The sequence below is a fragment of the Channa argus genome, chromosome 23, assembly GCF_033026475.1.
Source record: "Channa argus isolate prfri chromosome 23, Channa argus male v1.0, whole genome shotgun sequence".
Classification (NCBI taxonomy): Eukaryota; Metazoa; Chordata; class Actinopteri; order Anabantiformes; family Channidae; genus Channa; species Channa argus.
This window is the reverse complement of record NC_090219.1, coordinates 7,403,433-7,415,972: the sequence shown is the minus strand read 5'-3', so window position 1 is coordinate 7,415,972 and position 12,540 is coordinate 7,403,433. Positions and strand designations below refer to the sequence as shown.

The window sequence follows — 12,540 nt, the reverse complement described above, 5'->3', positions numbered from 1 at the left end:
TGAAGCAGCAAGGTTTTTTTAGATGGTTTTCTTCTCATTTTCAATGATTAAATCTCCCTCTGTAGTTCTCTGTTTCGGTGGGTCTTTGTTCCTCTCTGTCTGTCTGAATTGTAAACCATGGGGAAAGAGAATTTAGTCCATCTGTCCCCTCCAACGTGGCTTTAGCACCCTGCTGGGACAACATGGCAAATGCCCAAACACACTGTCCTCTGCCAAAAGGATGGGCGTGCATATACACATACTGTACTTGCAAGGTTCTGTAGATACATGGCTGTACATCTCTTAACTTAGCATCTGCACAGATTTTGTTATATAGATGGTTATATAGTAATTTGTGTTTGCTGTTTTGCTGATGTCCAATTAACTAAGCATCACATTGAATCTGAATTTAGCCTTATGGTTTGATTAGGTTTAAACCTAAAGTGTTGGCATGGAAGCCTTATTTGGCTTACATTAGAGACTGGCTTTTATAAAATGTAATTTGACTACGATCATATGTATATTATGTCTTTCAAACTACCGCCAACCAACACAGCTCAAACAATAACCAGCTAACCAGTATATCCCTCCAGGTGCACAAATCAGCATAGGGAGATATTTATAACAATTGTCAATTGTATGAACAATCATTAGCAATCTGCAATCTTTGAGGAATTGCTAATCAATTAAGCATCAATCAAATTTTATGGCCAAAGTCAACTGTAAAAAAAAAAAAAAAAAGTATAAACACTTTTCAGTTAATTAAAAATGCAATTAAAGAACAAAATTAACCTAATGACAAACCAAGTAATTTGTAATAAGAAATGTGTCATCACCCAATTTCATTATTGAAATCATCATCAAGCAATTAAAGAAATAATCAAAGCAAGTGCCTTTGCATTTGTGAGTAATAATCGGTCTCAAAATATGAAATGTTTCAAGAGTGAAAGTCAAATAAAGAGAAAATTAAAGACGCAGTTGGGCTTAGACAGAAATATTGATACTTTTAAGTAAGATAACCACCCATACATTGGAATAGCGCTTTAAGTAATGACTTCTCTTTAATTTGTGTAGTCAAATATCTATAAAAAAAGTGAGCCGTCAAACTTCTAAGTAACTGTAATCCACTTCTGTCTCTGTCTCCACAGACAGGACAAAGAGTCCCATGAGATGCTGGAGGACCAGCCAGCATCGGAGTTCAGCTACCTGCAAGCTGTGGACAGTAAGGGTGTTCCTCTGTGTCTGTCCTGCCATCAGGCCTGCTCTACCACCACTGAGGCCTGGAACAATAGATTCTGCAGCCACAGGTGTAGTGACTCAATAAAAAGTATTAAACGCACAAAAATAATTTGTGTCTTTGATTCTCTAAATTTGGTTAAGTCTGTGCTAAAGCTTACCAATCTGGCAAAGAATGTTATTTTACCTAGGGCTTTAAATAGTGTTTAAGCAAACCAAGTCAAAAAAAAAAAAACTGTATAATGTTGACTTCATGCTTTGTAGAAAAAGATTTGACTGCCAATCTTAGTTAAAATGTTTCTTTTTCTGATCGCTTCCTAAAATAGTTTTTAGGATCCCCAATCACTACATTTTTGCACCAATATGAATATAATTTTGTATACAAAATACAAAGCTGCCAGTTCAGTCTCTGCAGTGTCTTTCTGTCCTTGAGCGAGATGCTCTCCCATGGTTGTCTAAACTCCTCTGATAAAATGCGTTGCATCTGTGCATCCCTTTCTTGCTACCTTTTTAAGCTAGAAATTCAATTTCCCCAAGTGGTATTTAAGAGCCAAATTCAGGTCATTCGGTCAAGGTGAGACCTTACTCTTCAAACTTCAGCAATGTTTGTACTCCTTTCAGCAGAATTCCAATTACTACTAAAAGGCAAGAACACCTTTCCTTTGTTTATGAAAACAACGAATTCTCACTCTTAATATTCTCAATGTAAAGATGTGAAGATGTCAGTCTAGATGTACTTACTGTTCGCTTCCCCATCCTTAGATGCCAAGAGGAGTTTCAGTTGCGCTCCAGTCAAACATACATGCGCTCCCATGTGCTGGAAGCTGAGCAGGGCATCTGTCAGCACTGTGGCCTCCATGCTCATGACCTCTTTTTGAAAGTTCGTGATGCACCACCCTCTAAACGCAAGGAGATGCTGGAGAACACTTGGCTTTCCCAGCTTTCACTCAGACAGGTCGGACACCTTATATTTACAGTGTGTTTGTGTGTGTGTGTGTGTGTGTGTGTGTGTGTGTGTATATGTATATATATTTACACACGTTTGTATATATATATATTTACACACGTGTGTATATATATATATATTTACACACGTATGTGTGTGTGTATATATATATATATATATATATATATATATATATATATATATATATGTATATATGTATATATGTATATGTATATATATATATATATGTATATGTATATATGTATATATATATATATATATATATGTGTGTGTGTGTGTGTATATGTGTATATATATATATATATATATATATATATATATATATATACACACACACACACACACATACATACAGTGTGTATATATACACTGTATGTATATATATATCTCTTGACTACCATAAGGTAGTACATACAGTACATACATACAGAAAGAGTATGAGAAAGCAACTGGTAAGATCAAAGTCCAAGTGATAAACACCTACACCTGATACCCTGTCGGGCATCAGGTACTCAGCTGGCATAATAAGTTGGACAAAAGAGGAGATAGAGGCCATTGACATCAAGACAAGAAAGCTTACAATACATAGAGGGTTTAAACCCAAATCCAGCATTCTAAGACTGTACACTAAGGGGAAGTAAATATCCAGAGGATTAGTGAGCATCTGAGCCTATTATCCAGGATAAAACAACAAAGATTCATGAAAACATCAGGAATGTGTTTCCAAATGATGATTTGCTTAGTAAATACCTCAGGCAGGAGAAACCAGAGGAGCAGGAGAAGGAAGAGCAGGAACCCTCGTGAAAGGACAAACCCTAGCTCGGAATGTACCACTGTCAGACAGCGAGGTGGCTGATATCAAAAACAATGCTACCTAAGGCTGGACAAAACTTGATAGAAACACCATACAGAGGCACTTATCCTGGCATCACAGGAACAGGCTCCAAAAAAAAAAGAGTATATGCCTGGATCTACCATACCAGGCAGGACTCCAGGTGCAGGCTGTGCAAGGATGCCCCTGAGACAATCCAGCATGTAACTTCAGGGTGCAAGATGCTAGCAGGCAGGGCATACATGGAACACCATAGCCACCATGGCATAGTGTACAGAAGTAATTTGTGCCAAGGACAGGCCTGATGTCCCAAAGTCAAAATGGGATACACCTCAGACAGTGGTCAATAATGACCAAGCTAAGATTCTGTGGGACTTTCAAATATAGACTGACAAACTGGTAATGGCCTACCAACCAAACGTAGTAGTGGTGGTCAAACATAAGAAGGTGGCCCTAGTGATAAATGTAGCAATTGAACAACATCTAAGATCTCTTTCCAGAAGTGTGTAGTCCTATAGGAACAGCTAAGATACTTCTCAGGACCCTCTAAGGCCTTTTTTGTTCTTCACTAACAACTAAGCACAAGTCATTGTAAATAAGGAGGGTTTGTCTGAGTGTCAAATCCTGACTAGACTTCGAATACACTATTAAAAAGCCCATAATATTATATATTGTATAATAACCCCTTAATAAGTCGACCAGTATTAAAAACATCACACGCTTGGTGCATCGAGCCTGCTCCAACATGTGCCTTGCAGAACATGTTTGCTAATATGAGTTTCCTCATGTGAGTGAAATAACTGACAAGGGAAGCCGTTTTTTGTCTTTGTGTAAGTGCAAAAATAAATCGCCATACACTCTCTATCCCACCCACCCACATGCACGCACACACACATACAGGATGATCTGCACTCCGAGGGGCCAGTTCCCAGTAAATGGATTGCTGAGCCCATTGATTTTTTTTTTTTTTTTTCGTAGTGCCAGGCCTCGACCAGTAAGCCTGTTTGATTTGGTTGGCTGTTATCCTGCAAAACCAGCCCCCTCCCTCCCTGTCCTTACACACACAAGCACACACACTCACCCCCTTCCCAATGCCGTGGGCAGCAGCATCAGTGCAGATCGATGCACCAAGCTTTAGAGGAAACAAACTCAGCCACATGATAAGAAGCCGCAGTTATGGAAGAGCCTCAAGATTATAGGTTCATTGTTTGCTTCATACTGGGGCTTCTGGTGTATGTGTGTGTGTACATGTGCATATGGGTCTTTTTGAGTACCTTAGGGTCCTTTTTGATGTGTGTATGAGGGTTTTGGTATGTGTGTATTGGTATTTTGTTTGTGTGTGTACTTTAGGTGCCTGCTAGCAGATTGTTGGTGTATGTAACTGTGCTGTTCCGGGGATCTTGTGTAGCAAGGTGCATAGTTTTGGCCTAAGAACAGGTTCAGGTGTGTGTAAGTCTGTGGTTGTTTGTGTGTGTGTGTGTGAGAGAGAGAGAGGAAGAGGAAGGGAGAGTGTGTTAGTAGAGATGTGAAGTCTGCCCCTGTAAGCAGGCCTGTTCTTTAAATCTGTTGGGATCAATTCTAGCTTGCTGCCTTTAATGTCAGGAGAGTAGCACCCAAAGCAGGAAAATTGATTTTTGGTGCTGAACTCTTCCCATCAGCCTTCTTTTTGTCTTTTTAATTGTCTCAATCATCCTTTGCTCTTCCACTTGCTTTATCAGTTTTTTTATCTGTTTTTCTTTCATTATCCTTCTTTTCTTCTCCGCATTTTTTTTCTCTTCATTTTTAAATAAAACATTTTGTTCAACTAGTGAAATACTCGCAGACTTTCCAGGTCATTTTGTTCACAGTGTTTTCTGTCTGGTTCTCTGGACCTCCGTTCTCACAAAGCAAAACAAAATAGGTGTATTTGAAACCTTCTTGAAATAGTTTTGCATTAATGATCTGAACTCCTGATTATTCTCCTAAGATTTTTAAAATGGCCTAAAATGTAGTCACACCCTAGATGTGGTGTTTAGTGAGTGGTTCCTTTAAGCAATGTGTGTCTTCAGTTTGTATCATAGGCATCTTCGGGCTTATAATCAGTCATTCATTTTGTTGTTTGTTGATTTTGTTCAATGTTCATCACATTGAACATGGACAAAAGAAAGAAAAGAAGCAAGTTGTGTGACAAGATGAAGAAGAAAATATTTGCCAAGCATGGTCAAGAGAAAGGCTACAAGACCATCTCCAAGCAGCTTGATGTTCCTGTGGCCACAGCTGCTGATATTATTAAAAAATGTAAGTTTGATGGGGCCCTAGTCTCACTGTATGGGACCACAAGAGGAAAACTGTGCCCAGATTGAACAGAAGGATCATTCAAATAGTGAAAAAAGATCCAGGGAAAACTTCAAACCAGATACAAGCTGACCTCAATGATTAAAGGACAGTAAGGTCCAGTTGCACCATATGTCACTAAATGAAAGTGGGCTCCATGGAAGAAGACCCTGGAAGAAGCCACCTTAAAAGAGAAACATAAAAAAAACTGAGCGGAGTTGGCACAAATGCATGTTGACGAGCCACAATGCTTTTGGGAAGAAAAAGAAAAAAAATATGCTTTCAAGGAAAAGAAAACCATCTCTGCTTTGAAACATGGGCAAAGCTCAGTTTGGCTTTGAGGTTGCTTTGCTGTGTCTTGAATCTGAGCAGGAGACAAGGAAATCAGAAGGTTATTAGGTAATTCTTGAGGGAAACATGCTGCCCAGTCGGAGAGAACTTTGTCTCAGTTGCAATTCAGTAACATGCTACCGCGAGATACATACTGCCAAATTCTTTACTGGGGCTTTTATGCTATTAAAGGAAAACATTAATGGAAAATTGCGGAGTAATTATTATCCTTCAGCTGGATAATAACTCACAACATATGTCTAAAAGAACCAAGACAGCAAAAGGAAACAAAACACGTTTGTGTAGTGGTCTGCTGAATCCTGATTTTATTGAACATCTATGGAAAGAGCTGGAACTCACAGTAAAAAGCCCCACATTAAACCTGAGAAAAGCGGAGAATCTTGATTGAGAAGAATTAAGATGTTCACATCTCATTGAGAACTACAAAATGTTCAGGGGTTGTGTTTAACGAATGTGCTGCAAATCATAGTATTTCTGACTATGGCTATTTAACGATCTAAAATCACAAGTATAGTATTTAGAAAGTATGTTGCTGTGGCATCATATTTACTGTGTTTCTTCTAACATAATTTCTGTGTCAGATGCACTTTTTCCTACAGCTGCCCACAAGGCCAAAAACCTTTTGGTGATTTATATGACTGACTGTACCTAAGACATCTGATGGTGATGGATAATAGAAAGTCAAGGTTCACTGTCATTGTTTTGGTGCAATTATTGTTTTAATCAAATGGTCTTACTTTCACAACCACATTTTTTTCGCGGTTTACATTAGTCTTCACATTTTAGACTTTTATCAGAAGCCTTTTTCTGCTGTTTGCTTTTATTATTTTCTATTATGGATTTCTGCCATTTATTTATCTGCTGTCATGTGCACTACTGACTTATTTGTTTTTATCTTCTTTTATTGTGAAGGCCCTTGCAGATGTACGCCTGTGGTGCAGAGATTTGTTTAATATGAATGATTTGTGTGTGTGTGTGTGTGTGTGTGTGTGTGTGTGTGTGTGCTCTCTAAAAAAAAGTGTAACTTTCCTAAAGACATCAGTTCAGAAAATTAACTAGCATAGCTGGAGGGTTTGGTGCAACCAAAGTGTGTTTTTGACCATTTAAAGTGATATGAGAAAACATTCATGGGTGGTCAGGGTACTGAGATGCTTGCTGCCTCCTATGTGTGTTTGCAGCTGAATGAGATAATCCGTGCTCCAGTCGAAGGGGATTTCTGGCAGGTTGATCACATCCGTCCAGTCTACAGTGGAGGAGGACAGTGCTCTCTGGACAATCTGCAGACTCTCTGCACTGTCTGCCACAAAAACGTATGTGCAAACACCGCATCACTGCACCCATAGCGACCACAGCGCCTCCTTTTAGAGCCAGTGGGCTTGAGGGGCAAAAGCAATTTGTCTCACGTTTAAGCTGTACTGTGAATAGACCTCTGCTTTATCCCTGTATAAAAAGAAAGTCCCATCATTCATGTTGAAGATCATATGTGATGGCAGTAATATGATACATGGTAAAACACATTGATCAAAAGTCATACCATCCCTCACAAAGCTATATATTGCCTGTAATAACATCATATGATGTGGCTGTGTGACATTTTGATATATAGCATTTGTAGCAAAACTCTATTTATCTGTCTTGGGAACATTTTCTTTCTTGAGTTTCTTCAGTCCATATTTCATAATCACATACAATTCACTTCTTGAAAAACCAACTGATCTGAGATTCCAAAACACAGCGTCCATTGTAATGTAAAATGTGCTTTACTTTCATGCCAGAAAGCATTTTTGTCAGAGTGGGTGTCAGTTTGGAAGGAGACTCTTCATATGTTGACATGTATAAACTAATGTGGAGAACTGCATGTTCAGATAACGGGATCCTCTCGCTGTTTATGCCACCACTCAGACACTTTCATCTAGAGATGTTCAGTACATTGATCTCACTTTTCCCGTCAGCACAGGCTGCCAATTTAACCTCTTACATCATGTTTCATTTTTCTCCACAGAGGACAGCTCAGCAAGCCAAAGAAAGGAGCCAGATGAGGAAGAATGTTGCAGCCTCCAAGGTTGCGTCAGACATCAGCAGGTTCTTCATCAAGAAATGAAAAGGCTTTAAGGTTTAGTAATGGTTCTATAGGGGTAAAATGTTTCTGAATCTAACTGTTAGGTTCTCACTGGCAAGATTTCTGAAAGGCTGGATGAAGATGCATCATGTTTCATCAAAAACAAAACTCACATTTAATTATTAGAAAAGCTATAAACCTCTGACAGATTGGCATTACAAGCCAGAACTTCTTTGAAACCATTGAAACCCAGTGAGACTTGCGTCTACCTCACTTACCAATGGCATCCCGTTGGACATTGCAGAGGATACTGTAGCTGTGGAGATTTACCAAAAAAATAAATAAAAAATCTGTAACGACTGCATCAAATGCAAATTCAGCCAACTCCCCTCTCGTCCCCGAACCGTCACAACTGGGGTAGGTTTGATTTATGACGGCCCCCTTTTTCGCTCGAGGCTGAAATGGGGCAGGTTGTTTAGAGAGATGCTGCTATTTTAAGATTTTGCAAACTTGGTGAAAACTAGCAGGTGAGAGATGAATTGGGGGCTTTGTGATTAAAACTCTACAGCAGAAAACACAACCAAGTGTCCTCATTGACAACAAGTGGCGCCTTGAAGATAGATGAACGCTCCCAAGTGAAATAAAAACCTATTTTCATTTTGCTTTATGTTGTCTCCTTCTGTTCCTGTGGTGCTTTAACCGCGGTGTGGACTGTAAATACACCGAGATGCTGGTTGTTCTGACAAGCTAGCAAATTGTTTCATCGCCTCAAGCAGGAACATTATTGTCCATGTCCACGCATCTACCTCCTCCTCAGCTGTGCTTGATGATCTGAACAAAGCTAAAGTCAGTCAGGAGGGCTATGTTTAGAGAGACGGAGAGCAGAGTTACTATGGAAACAAGGCTTCAGGTTCAGCAATGTCGGGAATATTGAATCTGTTCTTGTGAGAGTTATACAATGAGCCAGACAGACATCAGAAAGTCCAATCGATATCAGCAGGTTCCTGTTTAAATGAGGCCGTCACATTCCTCCACAGCAGAATTTTACTTCCCCTCATGGCGCTGAGGCTCCATCGTTGACGTCACCGATGTCGTCATGTCATGATTTGTCTGTCAGCCATGTCAAACTCCAAACTCAGCAAATTCCACCATCGCTGAAAAGTTTTAAATTTTTTTGGCAGCCCCAACTTCTCTCAGCCTATCAGAGAGCTCAGTTGAAGCCACAGCTTCAAACTTTCTCGGAGTCCATGTGGGTGCACGCGTGGGTGTGTGTGTATTTCCCCTACGGCTACTCCAGGTCTCCACTTAATAAGACCGTTGTTCCTCTCCTGTCCAAACCGACAAGCTTTGTGAGTAATGAACATCTCCAAGGCAGCCTTCCAACAACAGCAGGTTTCAGTGTCAGTCCCTGTCAGCAGCCAATGACTCTGATCTGCTGTTTTATTACACCCAAAAGGTGTGTGTGCATGTGTGTGTGCGGGAGAAGGTGAATAAGGAAGGAAAGTAGCGAGAAAGTGTGGCGTTTCTGTACGTTACACAAATAAAGTGCGTATGTTTCGCATAGGAAGTGTATATTGGAAGAAGGAGGAAGTGGTGTGTGTTTGTCAAATGGAGCCATAATGAGGCAGTGCCTAGATGAAGACGTCTCATGTCCTTCCCAGAGGGTCTGTTGCGTAAAGAGCAGCACTGCAGCCGCATGACCCTGTTGGCATTGGACAACTTATCAGCCCAAAGGAGAATCATTACCTCTGCAGTTGATGCCACTAATAAAGATGGACTTGTGATGGCCACCTGGGTTTATATGTTTGATCTCTAACATGCTGTTCTCTCTTAAAAAAAAAAGGAATTTTAAAAGTCAGCATCAGAGCGAAACCTAACTCAATTTTTCTTTCAAGTGCAATCAACATCTTTGCCTCTGTGCCACAGCTGCAGAGACATTTCAACAGGTTACATAGCAACACAGCATACAGTGAACGTCACAATGCCAAAATTAGCTGGGCAAATATGTGGTGGAGATAATCGCACATAGTTAGAAAATCACAGTAGAGGCAACAGGAAAAGAAAAGAAAAACAGTGCCATCTGAACAAATTCCAATGGATTTAAAAATAAATACTGTGAAGAACACCATGACAATGAACCTGTGATATAAAGACAGTTTAACTCCATGGACCTTAGAGCTTAATATGTCCACTGTTTTCCCTGTAATATAAAAAAAAAGGATTTAATCCTACAAAAATATTATATTATTAATTTTATATCACATTGTACCAATATTAATATAATATACTAATTCCTTAGTGCTTTTGTTGTACAAAATAATTATAAAAAACAGTCAAATGCTTGACTCTGATTTTGTAATGTAGGGTGTTGCTGAGTGAAGAACAGTACTTGTGGATAGGTTAAACGTATGGATTTCTCAAAGTGGGCTTAGTAAATACATTACTGACAGAGCCAAATATTAAAGAATGTAAGGAAAAAGTCACTGTTAAGAAATGGGAGGTATTTTTGGAGAGTGTCTTAGTACTGTGTTTAATCATCCTCGAACCAATGCAGAACAGAAGTTTTGTGAATTTTTTACACACGTAGATGAGCTAACAAAAGTACAAAAAAAGCAGCCCACTGAGACTTTAGCCTGTCTTTAAAGAGGGCCCAGGGGAAGAAAGATTGGGTAAAAATCAATAAATTCGCTTTAGACATAATCACTTTTGATTGCATACATTGCATGTTTTCACCCAGGACTTAAGGGAAGATTGTTTAAAGGGTAGAGAGAAGAGAGGGATTTTGATATATCAGTACCAACAAATGATTTTATATGTCTGAGAGAAACCACTAAACTGGGTGACGTGTCTTTATTACCACAAACATAACAAAACAAAAGAAAAAAGAACTATTTGTAGAGCAGTATTGTACATGCTAACATGCTGCAGTGTCTCTCAATGTGGGTCAGGTGGCCTCCAGGGGCCTTCACAGCCCTCTTGTGGTTCTACAGTAAATTGAGAAATAGATTAACATTGCTGTAACTCAATTCCATAGGAAATTCCTCAATTACCGACATTACCGTATGTATAAGATTGACTCTTGTGGGTTTCATTTTCAGTGTTATCCTCCCGTAGGTTGTGATGCCAAAGTGTGCCTTTTCAGAGGTCTGTGACACAAAAATGTTTGAAAAGTACTGTTTCAACTCAGCAATATTGATAGTAAACTATACAAATCACCCACAATTCAATCATAATTTGCATTCAGACAGTAAGGCATTATATTTGTTGCCATTCCACTGGTTATTCCATTTCAACCTTGCCTGCCCCCATAATCTACTTTGGCCTTTTCAGCTGAAGGAAGCGCTTCTACAAACCCAATCTTGTGTGACAGGTGTGATGGAGAAGGGCCAATAAAAGCCTGCACAGTGCGCTGCATGCAGCCGCCGGCTCTCCAATCCATGGCTGATTCCTGCTGTGGTTTGATTCCTGGCTGCCATACTCTCTGCTGTGATCCCTCTGTGTCTTTGACCCTCCCTGGCCTTTAGCAAGGGAAAGGAAATAGACACTAGGGTGGCTGTGCCCTGCTGCTCTCCTTCGTGAATGAAAAACAGGAACGTTCTTCCTCCTTGTCTGCCACCCTGCCTCTGATATTCTGTCATTTGGTGGAATGTGAACTGTAGAACCTCATTACAGAAAAGGATAAACCTCTAGTCAGACCTCTGCGGCGTGGTGTAAAAACATTAAGAAAGCTTGTATTCTAAAAGGCTGGACCCATATCGTCTAATTGAACCCCGGAGTCGGCGCATAGGAAGCAATTCCTGGCTTTAAACAGCCACAGCCTATGAGAGGCTTTTGTCTTTATTGTCATATTATCTCTTGGGAGAGTGATGAGATGATTAATCATTTCCGCCTGCAACCTCGCACATGCAGAAGGCTGGCACCGCTGAACAAAGCGTGACGCCCTGGGTGGAGGAAAATGGTATTATGGCCCAGGTAATTGGTGGAGGACCATCATTCATAAGCGATCTAATTAATCTCATTAAAACACTCTCTCTGGTTGCGCAGAGATGTTTCATGAGGACTGCCACAACAGAAGGCGCTTTCCAAACTGGTTGCATTCATCCTGATGAGTGTCACATACACAAATGATATTCTAAGAAAAACTGCAGCTGAAGCAAGCAACAGAAAGTTGATACAACAATTGTATGTAAAGCGTAGCTGGCTATTTCTAATGTCACTCGCCATATTAGGGGATACGCGGTGGTAAAATGATGCTTTCTCATTGCTCAGCTGGAGATGGCTTTTGTCAAGTCCAAATTCTATTTATTCAAGATGGCTCCCTGGTTGTCTCCCAAGATGCATGGCATGCTGTGGATTAAGACCAAAAACACAATCAATTCACCCAGCAGGAGATCAGGGGAAATAACAGATAAGGTTCTTAGCATAATTCATACAGTTCCCAATCTGGCTAGAATTAATGTATGTCTTTGCTGTAGCTTGCTCTCATTTGTATGTTGGAGCTTGCGTGGTGCTAAATTGGCGCTTCATGTGGCCCATCACAATCAGGCTTTGTTTGGAAAGGCTCCTGTGAGGACTGCATCTGACCACATTGTTTTACAAGGCATCTGTACAAAATGCAATTTAGGACTGATGTAATCTCATCTGGATTTTGCTATTATTACGATTTTCAGGCTGTGTCAGCATATAAATCTGTTTGAACAAAGAAACTGTTCAGTGTACAAAAAGAAAGTTTTACCAAATGCGAAAATCACTTAAAGCTAAGACAAAAAGATGTATATACTATTAAAAAAACATACTGTTCAT

At 39.8% G+C, this 12,540-nt stretch overlaps 1 protein-coding gene across 7 annotated transcripts in view; it reads left to right on the top strand.

The window, feature by feature from the left end:
* Positions 1 to 8,399, top strand: part of zranb3 (zinc finger, RAN-binding domain containing 3) — a 76,734-nt gene extending 68,335 nt beyond the window's left edge. For 5 of the 7 annotated variants that reach the window (XM_067492821.1, XM_067492822.1, XM_067492819.1 and 2 more), the window contains exons 19-22: positions 1,128 to 1,286; positions 1,978 to 2,170; positions 6,857 to 6,988; positions 7,681 to 8,399. In XM_067492821.1, the coding sequence (XP_067348922.1) occupies positions 1,128 to 1,286; positions 1,978 to 2,170; positions 6,857 to 6,988; positions 7,681 to 7,779 (583 nt within the window). In that variant the 3' untranslated portion in view covers positions 7,780 to 8,399. Of the gene's footprint in view, positions 1 to 1,127; positions 1,287 to 1,977; positions 2,171 to 6,856; positions 6,989 to 7,680 lie in introns of those variants that run through there. The other 2 variants (XM_067492824.1, XM_067492825.1) reach the window with 2 other exon arrangements.
* Positions 8,400 to 12,540: the final 4,141 nt, after the last annotated feature.